Source organism: Rhipicephalus sanguineus, chromosome 1 (assembly GCF_013339695.2).
Source record: "Rhipicephalus sanguineus isolate Rsan-2018 chromosome 1, BIME_Rsan_1.4, whole genome shotgun sequence".
In the NCBI taxonomy this organism is placed as follows: Eukaryota; Metazoa; Arthropoda; class Arachnida; order Ixodida; family Ixodidae; genus Rhipicephalus; species Rhipicephalus sanguineus.
The window spans coordinates 81,792,026-81,812,140 of NC_051176.1; the positions used below are offsets into that span (position 1 = coordinate 81,792,026).

Sequence of the window (20,115 nt, forward strand, 5' to 3'; positions counted from 1 at the left end):
CTGAGTTTATTTTTCAAGATATTCGGAGTTTATTTTCTAAGCGAAAATTTGTCGTTTATCGGAGTTTCTCGTAAATTCCCAATTCTCCGAAATTCGGAGTTTAATTTTGCATTATTCTCAATACTTTAAAACAGATTAAATGATATCGGAACACGAGAACACCAGAACACACGAAGCGTATTTTAGTTGTCTGGAGGGTTTTAACGCACAAGCGCAAATACGTACAGGATACATACGCTTGTGCCTATTACAACCTTAAAGCTTGTTGTAATAGACGCAGGCATACTTTACGAGGCTTCTCTCACTGATGAGAGCGCGCCCCTTTCGAGTGATGATTCTACGCTTTGAAAATGCCCTTTCACCGTTCGCACTAGAAACAGAGAGCCAGAATACTCTGCGCGCAGCGAAGATGCACTGCCCACTAGACAGTGTGAAGTCTCCAAAACGACAAGGGTTCAACAATGTTACTGATTTCACAGGTCTGACAGTTCGAAAAATAATTCATGAACTGGCCCATATCCTCACTTTCAAGAAACACTAACTTAAAAATCGGCGCATACGTTTCGAACGCGAGAGGTAGCTCATGCTTCACATTTGGATTCACAATTTGAACATTGTACCAAAACAATTCACTGTACTGGAGTGCATTGCATTTGTTCCTCTAAACTGTATGTAGCCATTTTCCAGCTACAGCAGCATAGTATTCACGCAGGTCTGCGTCAGTCGTTGGGCGGTCATTCTCATGCCCTTTCGATAAAGAATGAAACGGTCATATTGGCCTTTAAAATTGGAGTTTATCGGATAAATTCGAATTGTCAAAAATTTTACCGGCGAGTATTTATCGGATTTATCCGACAACAGAGGTCATCCGATGATTACCTGGTGGTGTGGCAAGGGCCCCTTAAGAATGGCAATGGTTCGCATACGCCGTTTCACTGCGGCAGTGTGTCGCAGTATGAGCGCACGAACAATCTTTGAAAGACCGTGATATGATCAGTTAATGGAAGCGGCTAAGCATGCCTTCCATTTCTTCTAAGTGCGAGCTCCAGTCGCTCAACACTGCTATGCGATAGCGTGTCAGGTCACGTGCTTGCAGTTGATTTTCAGCACTCTTTGAACCGGCGCATCGAAGCATCGTGCATATGTGAAACGATATAAAACCATCATTTGGCGCTTCCTTGTTTTCTATATAACCTCGGCGCCACGCTCGGCTTATGCACCAGCTAGCGGCACAACCCCCCTTGCTATTTCTGAGGACAGCTGCAAAGCACCGGCCCCTTCCCAACACGCAAAACATGCAGACTATTAAGCCAAGCAGTGACGTCACCGTTACAGCACACTTTATTTGGCTCGATTTGCAGCAGGAAAAAAAAAAAAAAAAAACAAGCAGCTTTCTACAAGAAGCAATTTTATGTTCTCCTTGGGTGATATTTACAAGAAACCTGAAACCGTGCTTGTAAAAGCGGCACGATTTTTACACAATTGGACACGAAGATTGCTGGACACCAGTGTGCATCGATAAAGCGCAGTCACTGAAGCCCAATCTCGTGTCAAGTGTTTCAGCATAATTAAAGATGCCAGAAAACAGTGAAATAAAAATGCCGCGCGGGAGAATCACTGAAAAACTTCGTGAAGACGGTGCACTGAATGTATAAATGTTGATATGAAATTGTTTTCAATGCACATGCTGACAAGAGCACAAAAATGGTGGGCAAGCATGCACTTGACCAGGTGCATCTAACCAGTCTTTCAAATCGTAAGTCAAACTAAAAACAGTATCGAAACATGCTTTGCAAAAAAGTCTTCTTTCATCCAAAATACAAACAGGCTTACAAAAAATCAACTTGATTCGGATTTGGGACAGAACGTGTCATCTGTAACAAGACACGCAGATGAACCTACACACGGCAACAACCTAAGATTGTAGCACAAGCTTCACCTAAAAATCGGCGGCAGGTCCACTCCAAGCTTAAGTGTTTTTGCTCTGCTAAGCTTAAGTGTTTTTGCTCTGCTAATATAAATGGCTACGCTTATTGGTAACTAAATGTCTTTAGCTGAAATGTCTTTGGCTAAACATCGATATCAGAATCTACTATAAAATTGGCCAGGACCATTCATGTTTCAACCTAAAATATGCGGCACAAAAATACATGTGAAGGCAAAATTAAGTCAAACATGAAATATTGCTCGACATTATAGGAATGACGCGAACGCAATTGGTTGACGCCTCTACACTAATTCAACTTGACAGGAGGACCCATACCACAATAGTATATGTTGTCGCGACTATAGGCACAGCCTTTTTGTAGTACAAAATTGCTAGACGTCATGGGAATGCATGAATGCAATTGGATGGCACATCTATACTAATTCTTTAAAGCGATACTCAACAAAATTTTTCCCGCTGAGATTTTAAACCAAACTGAAAGATTGGGTACTGAAGTCGGCAGGCACAACCTTCATTTCACACAAACTAGCGGACATTAATTCAATGCGTTTTTTCACAAACTGCCGCGTCTAGCCGCCGCGCCGTGAACTAGAGGAGGTGAAATTTAGCGTCACCGGAAATGGGCGTGCCAACCATCCCGGCCGTCGCCCGCATCTCTCAACCCGCTCAGCTCACACTAACGTTCCTAGAACCACTACGAACGGCACCGGCAGCGAAGCAATGCTCCCGGGTGGGGTAAAACCCCTAAAGAGTAGGGCCAACTTATCGCCTTCGTGGAAGGGGGATGTAAAGGAGAGGTGGAGGAAGGCAAGTAGCAGGACCCTGCATCCGCCGCGGTGACTGACGTCACGGCTCACCCTGGCGTGCAGCCGCCGCGCGCTGACAATCCTCCAAAAATACAGCCAACTGTTCAAAAATATGTGAAACTGTTTATCGGAACAGTAGCGTCTTCCCGAGTACAATTTTGACGTTTTCGGCATTTTTTTTTCTGTCTTTGTTCAGTATTCCTTTAGTTGACAGCAATACCCATGCCAAAGTAATCTGTTGCGACTACAGACGATTTTACATTCGACGCATGGGCGTCACCACCTTGGGCTGTTCAATGTACGTTTTATTTTTATATGTCGTGACGTGAAATTGACAAGGTCATGAAATGTCGTACTCCAACCGAACAGTTTCCATGCATGCGCGCCTACCGTAGCACTGGTTGTTTAGTTAAAGATACAAAACGGCAAGGTTAACAGCCTAATATGGCTGCACCTAAATGCATCCATAAAATAGTCTATGGCAGAGCCTACTTGTAGTGCAAAATTGCTTTATGTCATGGGAATAACGCAAATGCAATAGGGAACCAGCGCTGGAGTTTCCTTGCCGCCCTGGCGGTAAAAGCGCGCACTTCTCAGCCGCTCCCGCGGACGACACGCACAAGGATGGCTAGTAGCGAAGGCGGTGCGGGCACTGAACGCCGAACAAAAAAATGAGGCTGACGGTTACTGCAGCGTATATAAGTGTCATAACTACGTAGGAATGAGAGGTGATATATCTTTCTACGTCTTTCCTGCGAAACCATACGAGCAAGAACGGAGGTAACGTTCGATACAAGCTGTCAGGCGAGCGGGGTAAGTTCGGTCCTCTCTGGCGGCGTCGAGCTGGGGTCTAAAGCGAATTTCGCGTGTTTCATTGTTTTATACAACAGTGAAGACGGCCAGCTATGGGAGCACTTGAGGTATGTCAGTTGACGACGTTGCATCGGCTAAGTTACTGAGCTCGAGTGCTACCGCTGCGACGTGCTTGCAGGCGCCGTCGCTGCCGACCTTGCAGGAACAGGTGGCCCCACTTATCAGGCGCTGAGACGACAGCTAGAGGCGAACACATAAAAACTGCATTAAGTAAACGTGCACAAGTTTTCGTTCGAAATGAAAACATGTAGTGCCAGCGTTGCGATCACGCACGGAAGTCAACTCGCTGTACGATTAAACCAACTGTGCGATTTACTGCGTACAGCTTCGCGCTTATTTTACACAACTACACGCGCCGTAAAGAAACAGGACAGGAACACTCGGTAATAACCGATCTAGCATCAAATGCTCTGAAGTGTGACATCGTAGCTGGCTTGGTGTACTTGCCAGTGGCATTTCGCTGCAACTTGAGAATCGCTGTCACGGCACGACACCGTCTCTTCCACATCGTACACGTATTTCGCATGATGAACCACACAGCGCGAGTAAACAACGGGGACACAGGAAGGGAACACACACAGCGCTGTGTCCCCGTTGTTTACTCGCGCTGTGTGGTTCATCATGCTTAACCAACACGCCCAAGTTCACTCTATTACGTATTTCGCCTTGCACAGCTTCGCCCCGTTTTCAAGTGCCTTTCTGCGGAAGTGGTCCTCAGGCCATATTATTTTACTAAAACCATAGCGGAGCACAACTGGCGCCATAGCTGTCGACAACTTTAGCACGGGACCGCGAACCCGGGAACCACGCTAGCGGGTTTACGCAGGCGCGCTCGCCGCGGCACACTGCGAAAAATATATAAAGCTTTGCAAATTTTCTTCAGTATTCTTTCGCTTGATGGCGCTAGCTGAATGAGCATTGGCAGAACCTTGTTAATGTTTTATTTGCTCTCTCTCGGAAGCTTGAACCGAAGCGAAACGACGCGCACAGCCGAAACATATGCGAGCTGCAACAAACGTCGTCGGATGGAGCGGCGGACTTATGCCGCGACTTCCCGCCAGGCGCATTTTTTCGGCGCGCCACCTATCCAGCGCTGGTCTCCCATAGGTGGATAGAAAAACGGCACGTCGTCTGCTACAGCACTTCCGGTTCGCAGAACCTTCAAGGCTCAGCTCTTCGCTGCTTCAAGTTGTGTGCGGTTCAGTGTCATCGGGGAGGAGGCAAGATAACCGGTAACAACCGCGTCGCAGAAAGTATGTGTTTCCTCCCCGATTACACTGAACGGCACACATCTTGAAACAGCGAAGAGCTAGGCATCGAACCGGAAGACGTCATTTTGCTATCCATCTATTGACTGGCGCATCTATGCAAATTCTTGAAGTTCACAATGATACTCATGCCAAAGTGGTCTATGTTGTTGCAAACTACACGCAGAGCAGTGAAAAATTGCTTGACATCCTGGGAATGATGCAAATACAACTGGCTGGCATATCTGCACAATTTCTTGAAGTTGGACAGCGGTACCCATGCAGACATAGCACAAGTTGTTGCCGACTGTAGGTGGAGCCTACTTATAATTCTTAGGTTGTCCCCGCCTGTAGTGAAAAACATCTTTCTCAACAACACAACATGCAGCAGCTTGTACTTATATTCGCGATTATCTCGTGGCTAACGAAGTCGAACATGCTGGCTGGTTCACATGTCTGCAATCAAGCATATGTGCCAGCAGCACCCAGTGCACTGAAAGAAAATATATTTCAACCCTGCACTTCACAACACTGCAAAGTTGAAATGTGACAAACAAAAAATATTCATGGTAATCCACTACCACACTAACACCATGCACACCATATGTTCTCGATTAAAAAAAAAACGCACCTGCAAAATTTGGACCAGAACATGTCATTGAATAGTAATTGGTAAAAAACTCAATCACTGAATTGAGTGAAACCTATTTTGCTAATGTAACAGCGGAGAGCCAAGAGTAGCCGACATCAGAGGACTCTAGCCATGATTTAGCCAACATGAGGCGGTGCTGGTGACACAATGGTTGCATTCTGCTGAAAATTATCAGACATTCTCCCCAAAAAGTTACAGAAAGTGGGCAACAAAAGCCCAGGAAGACACACAAAAGCAATGTGGACCACACATGCTATACCATACAGCGAAGCAGTTTTTTAGAGTTTACGAGGTACTGTTCTAGCAACCAAACGCAGATCCAACCAGTGCCAGGGACTGTCAAGCATATTAAAAAAACTTCTACAATGTACCTCAGAAATAGAGCTTCATCTGGTAGTGACCACGTGCCGATAAAGTGCTTTTGTTCTGTTGACTACTACGCTAGCCATAAAGGGAGGTCACCGTTGCCCCCAAAAGTAACTCCTCCAGCTGACCGTTCATGACATAACCTTCAATAAAATTTACCAAAACATTGAGGCTTCTACAAAAAAAAAAAAAACTGCAACACACATCGAGCAACATCTTTTTGGCAAAACTGGGCATCTTGAACTCGTAGGGCATGCGAAGAAAATTTTTCTTTTCTTAACTATGGGTTAATGTTTTACATCCCAACAAAGATGGCACACACCCAGCTTCACTTCCATGTTCACTCCAGCAATTTTTTTCATGCCCCCACTAAGATGGCAGGGGTTCAGCTTACCTAAAGAAAGCAGCAGTCAGTACTGGTGTGTTCTACAGACAGCTAGTAGTGCTGGTTTTACCTGCTCGAAAAATGTATGGTTGCTATAAAACATACTGTCGAATCCCCATTATCAACTGACACATATCTCCTTCAGTTTCATTCTTTTTTTTTTTCATTCCAGAAGCTTGCACGAACTGTGATGTCCTAGGACAGCAACTTGCAACACTGTTGTTGCATTCCTGAAGCTCTGTGGCTGCAAGCTTGCAACAAGGCAGGAAATTAAGCTCGAATGGCAGTTTCCCAAGGTATCTGCACATCGGAGATACAAATTTGCTCTAGATTTAACTCGTGCATGAGTGTTATGCCAGTGGAGCAAAAGCCAAAAGGGGCAATGCAGTCCCATTACCCCCATACGTGCAGTGCCACTTGCTTTGCACTACATCATTTGGGCCCACATTCATGAAAATACAAGTGTGGCCTCCACGCAAGAATACATGGTAGAGTTAAAGCATACTAGTTTCTCTAGTTCACACATTCTTCAACCTGCACTCAAGTATACTGAAGTCTCGCACTTGCAAATAAGTTGGGCACTGACACAACCGTTGTCACGCAAAAAGGGCTCGCCAAGACTCAGACAGTGTCAATAGAGAATTTAAAAAGTGAATTGACAGTCAAAAAAATGATGCATGTGTCAAATGACCTTTGCCCGAAAGGACGTAAGAGTGAATGAAATGAAGAAAGAAAGAGAAGCATACAGAGATTGGGGAATGTTGACTACCTTCCACCTAGTAGGAAGCATGCCAGCTGCTCTAGTTCAAACATTTATCTGCCCACACTCAAGTATACTGAAGTGTGGCAATTCCAAGCAAGCCAAGCAATGACACAACTGCTGTCACACAAAAGGAGCTGGCCAAGGCTTGGATAGCTTTAATTGAGACCAGAAAAGTGAGAAAAGTCTATGACAATGAAGAAGACAGTGCCCCGTAAAGGCATGAAAAGAGAATGAAAAGGAAAGAAAGAGGTCAGGGAAAAGTGGATCACCTGCCACCCAGGAGACCGGCAGAGAAAAAAAAAACTCTGGGCTTTTAACGTTTACGTGCCCGGACTGCTTTAGGTGCGGCCCCCCTGCCACGACCCCTCACCATGCCGCCCCTGCCTGCTGCTGCTGTGCCTGCCGCAGCTGGCGGCTTCTTGGCAGCTGCAGCAGCAGAGGCCGCAGGACCAGAGGTTGCAGCAGCTGAGCTCACAGCAGTGCCTGTCTTCACAGCAGGTGTCCTGGTGGCAGCCGCTGCGGGCTTGGCTACTGTGGCAGCAGCTTTAGGAGCTGCCACAGTCTTGACTGGCGCTTTGGCTGGTGTAGCCTTCGAGACTGGAGCTTTGGGGGTAGCTGGAGTAGCGCTGGTGGCAGGAGCAGCCACCACAGGCTTTTTCTCATCTACATCTTCCTCGGGGCCTTTGCAGCCATTTGTGTCTGGTACGTCACTTTTTTTCTTTTCATCCAAGACAGCAGCATCCGCAGAAGCTGCCTCGCGCTCCAATGCTTCTTGCTCCTCCGCCTGGCACTCCTCCTGATGGTTACCCTGCTCGTTTGAATTGTCACCCTCTTCCTTCACTGGTTCAGACTTGTCCTCTGCTTCAGACTTGTCCTCTGCTTCAGACTGCTCCATGTCATGCTCAACCTTGGTTTGCTCCTCCGAGGCCTCTTTCACTGCCGCATCAGTTTCCTCAGCTGGCTTTTCTTGCTTGGTTTCGTTAGTTCCTTCAGCTGGACCTAACAGAAGGCAGCAAGAAAAAATGCTTAATCAATTGCACTTTACACGGTGATGCATGAAGGAATTCAAATGCACTCAAGCATTAAAGATGAATAAAGACTTCTTCCCAGCAGTGCATGTCTGACCAGTCTGCCATCAAACTTCTATAATTACAATTCACAAGAGTTGTTAGCTACACAAGCGTGTGCCTAAGAAATGCAGCGTGTACCAGTGCACACACACATGCACAGAATGCCGAGTCACTTATGAAGTGAGATAAGCTTACAAGTGCTCTCAATGGCTGGGTGTCATAAAAGTCTGATCTTTACAATACAAGCAAGTTGAAATCAACAGAGAACACTTGCACAGTGGCATGACTCTAAGGGAAAAAAAAACTATTTCTGCCACATTAATATATTACCCTTCCACACTACCAAAGGCATAACCCTTGCGATGAGAAGCCTGGTAAGCGAGAAAGCTCAGGTTCTTCCACCTACTTGCTGTGATGTCACAGATTTTGACAGCGTCAACTAGATCCTACATAGTTGTTCATCGGTAGAAATGAAGTGCATTGTTCTCTGATGGGGCCAAAGGCTTAACGTACCAAGTTTTAGAAAATTTCATCGACCCAATGTTCCCACAATATGAAAAAACACTGAAAACATCACACTGACGTCCACTCGACCTTCATTTTCTTTTCTATTAATAAGTCTATTACGGTGAAATTAACAACAGTAGTGTTATCGAAGAATAATTTATCCATTTAAATTGGTTCAGTGCTGAACTCCAGCACTGCTAAAGCTACTCTAAATTAGTTGGGTGTTATAAACACAATGTTCCATTTACAAGTTAATGAAGTCAATAGCAACATATATGCCATCACATCCAAGTTTCAAGTTCCCTGGTACATATATATTTTCAAAGTAACACCCACAGCAACATCAATGTCAAAGAGCACTGATGGACAGTTTGTTCAGTTTCACTCCGAAATTAATGACATACAGTAATACCTTGGTAATCTGCACCTTAATTATTTAATTTGAACTAAGTGGCACGGTCCGGCCAAGCTCCACAGAATTTAACGGATTAAAAAGCTAATTAATTCTCATGCAAATTGGATTAGCTATGGACAATTCCAACTATGCGCCGCCAATACCAGTTCTCGCAGCCATTTTCCTAGTTAAGCAACAGCTCGCGCAACTTGCTAACCACCACCTTCGTCATCCTCAGATCATTTTCAGAGCCTCAGATACAGCACCCACGAATCTTAAAGGCTATGCTTTGTGCTAATCGAGTTCATTGTGGCATGCATAGAGGCACGCATGTTTACGCCCTAGATTCAGCAACTTTCCAGCGCTCCTCTCAACCAAAAAGGTCGATGCTAAGTGATCTGCTAAAGCCTGCACCAAGACACTGTTCTGAGTGCCTTTTGGAGAACGTGAAGACTACAAGCACTCAAAATGTGTCACTGCAACGTGATGACCACACAAAATAGCTGTTGTCGCAGGTTGACAGATGCTGCTTGTTATTGTAAGATTAATAACTACTGCCCATCGTAATCGCACGAATAGCTGCGTTATGACAGTTCAGTGTGCTTTGCCATAAGCTGTATCACCATTCACATCACGGTGCATGTGTGCGTGTGGAACATTCGCTTGTGTGGCACACATAAATGTGCAAGCTAGCTCGACAGCTTAACACCCTGACACTGATAGCACTGAATTGCAACAATCACTGTGTCCACTGCATAGATAAAATTGCAGTCTTATTCATCATGGGCAAGCTATAAATAATTGAAGGCATGTTGCATGAACTGGCATGAAACGGGCAGCTACGAGTGGCAACAGCGAGATATACGCTTTACACACTCTTCCCAACGATCAGCGATATTCCTAAGTGCAGTCTCACACTGCGATAGTCAGTTTTACGCTAGCACATGCGTAGAAACCAAAGCGCCTTTCACTTTGCTTGTGAATGACAACCACGGCTGCATCATGTTAAAAAGTGCCTGCCACCCGGCACTAGCATCTCATGGAGAAGATAAGAGCTTTGACTACCATTTCATGAAGCTCTCCCTCCTTACCTTCTTCCTTTTTTATTTTCTAGATACGCAGAGATGTGATTGAATGCCAGATGTGCTTTCACGTTGTGCACCGATCGTAGAAATGGTGATGATTCCAGAGATGCTTCCATTCCTTTCATCATCATATATAGCCTTTAGTTTATCACTTTCGTTAGTTCGAATTTCATTCATTTCGAACTCTGCAGACATCCCCGTGAAATTCGAATTAGCGAGCTTTTGCTGTAGAAATAAAATCTATCTTGCCAATTGAAGTTTTGATACCGCAGAGCACCCGACTATCTCACTGGCAGTCCTATGCTCAAGAAACACAGGAAGCAGAAAAATTTCGTACCATAGTTTGTTATATTCTTACGAACGGCATAAAATAAGTGCAAAAAACGTGCAGCAAGAGAGGTACAATGTTCTTTTTCGCAAAACTTTAGAACATCGGTAAGAAAAAAAATTTTAGAAAACCAAACCATCCAAGTCAGCCAAGGTCGTGATCATTCACTTATTAGGATGTTAGGATTCATTTCAAATATTAACTCAGAAAATGTGTTCATGTTTTGCCATTTTCTCAAGCAACTTAACATCTGGCGGTTGTTTTTTTTTTTTTTACCTGCAACATTTTTCACTCGATGTGAACTTGCGGATGCTATGAGTGTTCTTAAAGATATGCAAGGAAACTTGTTCAACAAGGGTGTGCATTGCAAGGTGTGCACCATGGCATTCTTGCCATTCATATGGTACTTGTGCAAGTTGCATTTATTCTGATGTCCTGATTGTTATTCATGCTTCAAGGAAACGAACACCCTGAAAATCAGAGTGAAAGAAATAAAACCATGGCTTGAGGAATGAACAGGGTGCTAGCAAGCTATATGCTTTTGAAACAGCCTGTACGTGCTCAAGGCAATTGCAGTGTGCAGTCTCGGGTGTTTGCATTTACCCAAACTTCTACACGTGTAAACCAGGCAAAATGTGGTGAACAGACTCAAACTTTCGTAGCAGATAAAGCATGAAAATCACAAATTTCACTCTGCACCTTTGACTAAACCATGCCATGCCCAATATAGTATTACCATATAACGGGTGCAACAAAACAGAGTAAATGATATGATTGGGGTTCTCACCTTTCCGATTAGCCTTGCCCGCTGCTGCGGAGTGGGTTATAAACACAAGTGCAAATCAAGATTACCATCTTTGATTTCAATAAATGACAGCTCCAAAAAAACGAAGTTTTATTCTCGATTTTTTTTTTAATCCACTACAGTACACTGAATAAAGTACACAAACACATACCACAATGAGAGGGCAAATAGTAAATTTATATAGGAAGTACGAACGAAATATTGCCAAAAACAAATTGAATTAAATGTCAAAAACATTCTTGATGGTCATAAAATAAGCGATGGCTTCTGCAAATATAATGTTCATGACTTAGTACAGTCAACATTCACTAAATAAGCCCTTATTAAAATGATGGGAATTTTAAACCTATTCAGTAGGATGTTATCGAAAGTAAAAGGCCAACACCCAATATCAATCTAAGTGGCAGCACTGTCGCCAATTCTAGAAAACCCCAGAATCAAATGAGTGTGCCTTTGCAGTTTGAAACTAATATAGATAAAGAACTGCTTTAAAGGTTTCTTCTCGATTTCCAAAGAAACCACTGCAAGCTTGGACACTTCGAGTGGTAAGCTTTCAAGTATGATACACAACTGGATGACGAAGGATGGCAAGTAGTCCCTGAAGCTTCTGTTAGTTTCTCATTTCTTTCCCAAGTGGATTTGACTTCTGAAATCACTCACTTCATTCACATAGTACATGCTTACATAGTTCAAAAGCTGATTTGTACGAATTAGTTACGTATTTGGTAAGAATAAAAGGTTCAACTGCTTGACATTGAGAGTTATACATGTACAACTATGCACTGAAAGGGTTCTATTACCCCTTTAGTAGCCCGCATTTTTATTTGTGGGCTGCGTAGACTAAAGGATGGATGGATAAAATACAGCGAGAAAGGTGGCAATAAGTCTAAAGTACATGGGAAAAAAATGCCTGCCCTCAACATATAGTACTTCGAGAGATTATGTGTTCCCATTTCTCTCGCCCCCTGATTTAACACTACACTCAAGGCACCTAAATAACAGAAGTTTGCAGCTCACGGTTGCCTATTTGATCTAGTGTACTGCTGGTCACGCTGTTACTGCAGTGACATGGAGCGTGCATTCCAAAGATAAGGGTGAGACAACAACAATGTACCAAGGTGAGAAATATTCCCCGCTTGTGTACAGCACATACAAAGCGAGGCTGCTCACATGGGTACAGAAGTGAGAAAATGAAGCATTTACATAGACAAACTGCTTGCATGCGCTGATTTTCTCTACGCTCAGAGGCCACAGGCAAAAAGGCAGCCAGCACTCCAACAGTGTTTGATAGTTGTGCTTTTCCTTGTTTTTAACAACTGTATCTGTTTCGATTAATATGAAGAGTACAGCAAACACAACAAAACCTACAGCAACATTTTGTTGCAGTAAAGTGATCATCTGTAACTGTTTTTCACCCATTAAAAACAAGCGCCTGGTGATCTTTCCATAATAATCAGGCGAGCACCACTACACGCTCAAGCATAGGTCGGCAAAAAAATTGGAGCTCACTCAGACTCACTCAAGAAATATTTTGATCTGAGGGCTCACTCGGACTCGGACTCACCAAAATTTTGCTCAGTCAGACTCACTCGGACTCAGACTCACTAAACCTTATCTCAACTGGAATCACTCGGACTCAAACTCGCCAACATATTGCTCAGCCTGACTCACGGCTTGACCCGAGCCTGTGTAAGCCTGAATTAGTTGACTCATGAGTCCATTAGCAAAAAATTAGATCTTTCAATCATGATGCAAATGCTCTCTGACGCAAAAATCTAACAGAATCAGTGCTATGCAATAAGCCTTTCGATCTTGTACCTTCAAATACGAGTTACAGTGATGCTACCGAGGACTTCTGATTTGGAGCAATTTTTGTAGCAGCAAAATTTTCATTTTGGAGCACTTTGGAGCAGCAAAAATTTCCATCGTGGAGCACTTTGGAGCAGGTAATTTTGCATCTGGGAGCACTCAGGAGCAGCTAATTCTACATCCTGGAGTGCAGTGGAGAAACAAATTGCATTACCATTCAAGCACCTAAATTATTATTATGGGGCTCTTATGGAGAGCTGGAAATATTTGCATTCATTGCAAATCTCATGGAAAAAAATCATCTCAGGAGAACTCCATATTTCACTCTATAATACAAAAATAAGGGCTCATGCAGTGGAGTGTTCTGGATTAACCTCTATAAACAGAATACTGCGTCAATGAAATTGTACTTTATGAAATAACACTCTATAAGTACATCTATGTGGTTATCAGCAGACGTGGTAGACAAAGGCTGTGACGTACATTAGTGTCTGAATGCTAAAGAGTCGCACTGTCCCTAATGCATTCCCCTAAGACAACTCCAAGGCGAAAGCCAGGTGCCGTTTTTTTTTCTCGATTGATGTAGCGATCCTCCCCCTCCTCTCTGCAAGCTTTCTGCACCTAACGTGGTTTTGCACCGCCTCCGGAATTGGAGGCATTGCAAGCTTTCTGCACCTTACCTGGTTTTGAACTAGCTCCAGAGATCGGCGCACCGATCACGGAAGCAATGCAAAGAGACGATGTCACGTGATGACGTCATCACGTGACATCACGATTTATGACGTCATGATGACGTTATCACGTGACATTTTTTGCACCAATCGTTTGACGCCGCCGACGGTCAATTTTAGCGTTTCAGGCTTTCGCATTAATATTGCGAGTATTGAACGTAAACAGTCTGGGCGCTAGCAACTTGGCCTTGCATACCAAACTGTCCCCCACCATGTCATCTTTGTGCCGTGCGCGAAACAGCTTCGCTAATCATCCATTTCGCAGAGTGCAGTATGGCTCAACTTTTTTTTTTTCTTTTTATTCTGATAGCAATTATATATGGACACTCTCGACGGGTTTTTGCCGTCGCTGTTGCCGTCATTTTCCGTATAAAGTCCTAACTGATAAAATCACCCCGTGCATTCTACCCGCGGATAAAAGCTCGCGAGCGCTGGCGACGAACGCAGCTGAAGCAGAGATTAAACGAGCCGGCAGTCTCCGTCGCACGGAGAGCGCATGCGATAACATCTTCCAGCGTGTGGGCCTGCCGTCGATTGCTTATCAGAGAGGAAACGCCCCGCCTGTCTTTCGTAAGGAGCATGAACAGACGCCGGAGGAGTGGAGGGGGTGGGGGAGTTGACTGCGTCGCTCGAAGGGCGCAGTCGCTGGCGCGCGCACTATCTCGAGGTATCAGGAGACGGCTCGTAAAGTTGCTGTGCGCTCAACGCTAACTTCGCGTTCAGAAAACTGACAGCATGAAAATAGCTTCGGTTCCTGGAGCGGCCGTATTCCTTTAAATCAGCGTTTCGTTAAGTAACGCGACATCGGGTTCAAAAAGGTTAGCTGCTAGCCTTACCTCATATAACAATACAATTCATTTTATTAATGAGATGACTTTAAAAAATAAAACAAGCAGAACATTCGAATTGGGACCCTAGCACTCACGAGCTCGAAAGAGCAGGCCCTTTAAGGGGGTATTTACCGCAAAGCGATTACAAACCCGGATGTCCTGGTGGAAGGCATTACGAAAAAGCTCTGCTGGATGAAGATCCATAGATAAAGTATATTTGAGGAAAAGTGTCAACGCGTTCCCGCCGTTGACGTGCTCTTCCATAGACGCGAAGCACGGAAATTTGATATTGTTATATATCTATCGTTAGCGATCCCAGATTTCATTGTCCAGAAACAGAAGTGACAGACATTTTAGCGGCACGCGTGTAGTTGTTACTGAACATTGCTTTCATTGCGTGCCGTGTGACGCTTGAAACGAGCTATCAGCAGCGTTTCTGGAACAGACGACGTCCGCCGATGAATCCCCGCCACACTTTCACGCTGCCGATTGGCCTAGACGTCACGAGCCTCTGCGGAGAGCGCGTTTTGCCGCGGAGCCGACTTGCAGAACAAAAGCTGCGTCGGCACCGTGCATAGCGTCATGGCTTACGCGGGACGCACGCGCCAGCGCTGTTAATTCAGTGGAATTATTCTTGGTCGGTAGTTGTAACATTGACGGCCCCAAGCTCACGCTGCACATATTTTGACGCGCCGGCGGTATTGCTGGTGATAGACGCCCCCAAACCCGAGACTCTGGCGCAGTTTGGCGCAATTTTCATCGATATTATCAGAATGGCGCAGTAAATGCAATATGGCGCACTTTGGCGCAGTTGGCGCAGGAGTGGAATCACTGGAGTTATCAGTGGTTTTAATCCAGTCAGGACAATTTTTATGAAATACGCGAATCACAAGAGATAGTTTTATGAAGAACTTCCCGTGAAAGAGCTTGCAGGGGGAGGTCATGGCACCCCCCCTGCCCTAACTCACACCTCTGATCAACAAATATTGAGGTGGTGCATGAACGCTAGTGCATTGAGATATGTGTGAATAGACTTGAGTATAGACGTAAGCCCATATAAGACTGACAGAAATGCTGAAGATGAGTAGACAGGACCACAGGTCGACAATAAAAGGTGGAGCTCACTCAAGAGATATATTTTGCACTCAGGGCTCACTCAAGCTCACACTCACCAATATTTTCCTCAACTGGACTTACTCGGACTCAAGCTCACCAGAATATTAGTCAGCTGGACTCACTCGGACTCAAGACCCATGGCCGACATGAGTCTGAGTGAGTCGACTCATGAGTGAGTTTGCCGACCTATGCACTCAAGTGGTCAGCAGCGATGTAGTGCTTTGCATGATTACACTACTAAATATCTTCATATCTATGTTTTGACCTATGCTTAAGGTGTCTCCAACTATCAGTCTAATGGCAGCTTTGACAAATTGTACCAGCGTGCCCAGGCGTACAATGACTGGAAAAAATGGTGCACCAGGGCACCACAGTGCGCACCCGTGTGATCTGTCGAATATGCCAAAAGTAGCTGCAAATAAAACAGGAACTTCAAAAGTGCTAGAGGGCCCATTTAGTGGTCATTTATATCCCTGTCACATGGCAAATCTAATGTCATTTACAACGAATGTCACTTCGTTTGTAATGTCACTTGTTTCTTGCAAGCGGGGAAACCAATGCCATTCGATGAAAACGACATTTCCTGTCGAATGAGTTCACAAAACACATTCGCATTCGGTTTCGCACCGAATGCAGTCTCGACGCCAGGGACCTTTTAGGGAGATGGCTGTTGACTCATGTATACGTACATATCTTATTCTTTACTAGATCAACTTATTACTGGTTTGCGCTAGCTATTAGCATGCGTGAAAGTTTCTTAAAGAAACCTAAAGAAAGCAGATGGACGCCGACCATGTTTCATTTGTCCTCTGTTGTCGTTGCTTGTATCGCGGGTGTAGATCACACTATTGCACGTGTTTTGGTGATCAATATGGTGAATACACGAATTAGCTGCCGCCGTCTCATTTCAGCAGTTTCAGTCGTGCTCCTACGCTTCAGTTCACTGTAGCCATCTCGCCATAACGTCGGCCATGTTGGTTTTCGATCGGCTCTTGGCTTGACTTGATTGTTTGTGTCGTGCAGCGGTGGCAAGTTGTGTAAAACAGCTGCGTTTGTAATCTTGGAGCAGCCTTTTAGTGATAAAAAATCCTTTTCTAGGATACACGCATGTTACATGCAAGATTTTGATCTTTATTTCTCCCAAAGTCACTGCTCAGAAAAGCTAAGGTCATGGACATCATTTTAAAATTATATTTATTTTCGTTGTGTGACAGCAGGCAGGTGAAATGACATTAAGTTCACCTAATGTCATTTGTTGTAAATGACGTTAGATTTGCCGTGTGACAGGGGTATCGCCCATATTCTTGAAATGAGTTATCAGTACTCAAACTTCTAGGTTGAGGGAGAGATCCTATCATGGCCACAGAAATTATATTCCTGTCAACCAGGTGCTACCACAGAATTCATTGCTGGCATCTACTAAGATCTTTGACAACTATGTCCATTTTACACATGCAACCAAATGGTGCCCACAGTGAAGTCTAGTGACAGAGAAATGAAAACATCCCTGCGACACCCGTGTACAAAAGCTGTGCGCCCTTTGTATTGTTCATTAAACAATCGTTGATACTTATAGACCGATTAATAGGATATCCATTAATCAGACAAGAGGATCTTCTTAGAAGGCGATGAGTTGTTGCTCTTTCATTTTCCCACAAAATTACCAGAGGATGACACAGCAATTGTTCAGCTACCATGGGAACGCTGGTTAGTTTATGAATTTATCTCCATGTTTATGGCTTCAGACATCCCTGTAATGTAGGCACGGATGACTATTCGAGCATTTCAAATATTCAAATGAACGTTACAGTATTCAAATTAGCCTCAGCACAAATTTTAGAATTTTCGAAACTTTGAAGTACAGTTGAAGCTCAAGTTAGCGAAGTGATGACAGCGCTTGAATTATTTAGTTAAATCAAGAAGTTCGCAAAATTAAGATCTGTCGGTCATTAGAGTTTTAAAATTGTAACGTAGCAACACGCTAAAGCCATCAAGGCAATGAATTTGCCGATAACCTACGCCTGCGCGTGTGAAAAGTTCGCAAGGGCGGCCCAGGCATGTAAGCTCTCATGTTCGGGCGATGCAGGTTAGTTAGATGATCACGTAAAGCTATGACAGGCTACTGATATGCAAAGAATGGAATCATGAATATAGTGATCATGCCAGCAGGCCGAACAAGAAAGTTACGAGGAGACAAGAGCCATTTGTCGCATGGGAGTATTCACAGGGACAATAAATCCCTATTGCCCTTAGTACCATTTACTACGCAACAGCGCTACCGAATGTTAGTCCGTTGACCTTTGCCTAACGCGTGGCGTGCAGCCTCTTCAAAATAAAACTAGGGTAGCAAATAGGGCGGCTAGATGCTTTAGCACAGCAGCATTAAAGCGCACGCCTGAAGAAAAACCCGTCTTGGTCAGAATGGGAAAGAAATCACCGCATTTTCTACTCATTTACTTCCGGAAAAACTTCGTTGAATTGGGGTTGGTGCCATGATAGTTTCGTTAATTCGAGTTGATGACTACACTGAACTCTAGAAGTACCTACTGGGGAATGGAAATTTCTTCATTAGATCGGAAAATTAGAAAAATCTGGATTCGTTAGATCGAGTTTCAACTCTATTCAAAACAAACAGATGTACACATTACCGCATATAACCTCTGAATAGGTGGCTTCAATGCACGAGGTCATTGTGCCGTGAAACCAGCTATTCAGGGGAAATCTACACTGCCGCAAAGCCACGTTTCAAGGTTAAACGTGCCCAACCTGCGCCCAGATTATTTTTCTTTTTTGAAGTTTAAAAGCGTGTTATACAGGCTCATATGCGCTAAGTATACCAAATTTCAAGATGTAACGTATTTTGCCACCTATAACTTGCACCCTACTATTATTCAAATCCTGCTACTATCCAAAGTTGATTACATTTCACTTCAAACAGAAGAAGTGACATTCGCACAAGCCTGGTTCAAATTCTTGAATATATTGTGCAAGTTTGTTGGGTCATGATAAAAATACTCATTTTTCTTTAAAATATGTGATCCCCACTACTCAAACTATTCGATTCGAAATTATTCGATCAAATAACTATTCGCTTCGAACCTCAAATTTACTATTCAACCATCCCTGCTGTAATGTTACTTACCACACACTTTGCCTTCCCGTATTTTGAAGCTCTCATAATTTTGTAAATATAGTAGAACAAGTACTGTAATATTAATAACTGCTGAGATTTTATGTGCCAATACCATGATATGATTATGAGGCACGCTGCAGTGGAGGGTTTTGAATTAATTTTGACCACCAGGGGATCCTTAACGTGCACCTAAATTTAAGCACATGGGTGTAGAGTAATTACTGTGGTCTGTTACTGCCTACATAATCATAGTGATTGCTGAAATTATAACTAACCATTTCACTTAAAATGATCAAGCTGCGAAGTCACAATGCCATTTTAAACCAGTCACTGGAATCATTGCTAAAATGGCTAAATGCCATTGCTTGCAGCCATCTTATAAATGAGTGCCTTAGTTGCCTGTATACATTTTTGCTGGGAAATTGTGCCCCACATGTACAAACAGAGCATGCCCAGAGTAGGCTTGAGCCAGAAACATCCCAGCACACATCTTTATAAATCAACATGTGTGCCTCTCGCGTTAGTTGCACCCAGTTTAGTGAAGCCACAGTGACAGAGTCTATGACATGCATGACACTGCTGCTTTCCAGCTCTTGAACACTGCTAGCAAACACATCTTGGCTTCGGAAGGTATTAGGTACTATTATTAAAATAGAACTGTTAGCAGCCTCCACAAACTACAGTAAAACCTCGTTAATTCGGCCCCCGTTAATTCAGACGTACCGTCTCACCCCGTCAAAAGTACATAAGGCTATGGCATGGAACTCTCATTATTTCGGACGTACCGAATATTGCCGATTACAAGTTGACGTTTTTTTCATAAAATGACCTTCCAAAGTTCGGGCGTCGACCTATATGCGGAATCGTAACATCGACTTATCTGTGGGGTCTGACGAAAGGTCATCGTCCTCGGATTTCCTGCTATTTGACGCATCGATAACATCAGCCGCAGAGGCAGCGGACTCGCGGCAACAGCTATCTCCCAATGCGCGCGTGCCGCTTCCGGAGCCGGACATTTTTGCGATCTGCCACGACGATCGCGAAACTATGGTGAAACCACGCAAGGCGAAACTACGGAGCGCGTTTAAAAATCACCGCCACGCGGAATTAATGCGAACTGCTTGGGAAACACGGTCTCAAAAGCAGCATTTCAAACCTTTGATAGAGGGCGAACGATGCTCTATGAATAAAGAGGAATTTATCTTGCGATGCGCCCTGCAGTTTTGTTTTCATACAATAGAAACGATTCGTTGACAAACCATCGGCG

The 20,115-nt window shown here is 44.1% G+C and overlaps 1 protein-coding gene across 3 annotated transcripts in view; it reads right to left on the reverse strand.

Annotated features, from left to right (window-relative positions):
- Positions 1-4,736: 4,736 nt before the first annotated feature.
- LOC119393405 (uncharacterized) overlaps positions 4,737-20,115 on the reverse strand; it is a 72,046-nt gene continuing 56,667 nt past the window's right edge. For 2 of the 3 annotated variants that reach the window (XM_037660411.2, XM_037660403.2), the window contains exons 11-12: positions 11,212-11,235; positions 4,737-8,039 (exon numbers count right to left, since the gene is read on the reverse strand). In XM_037660411.2, coding sequence (XP_037516339.1) covers positions 7,354-8,039; positions 11,212-11,235 — 710 coding nt within the window. In that variant the 3' untranslated portion in view covers positions 4,737-7,353. The remainder of the gene's footprint in view (positions 8,040-11,211; positions 11,236-20,115) is intronic. The other variant, XM_049414933.1, reaches the window with a different exon arrangement.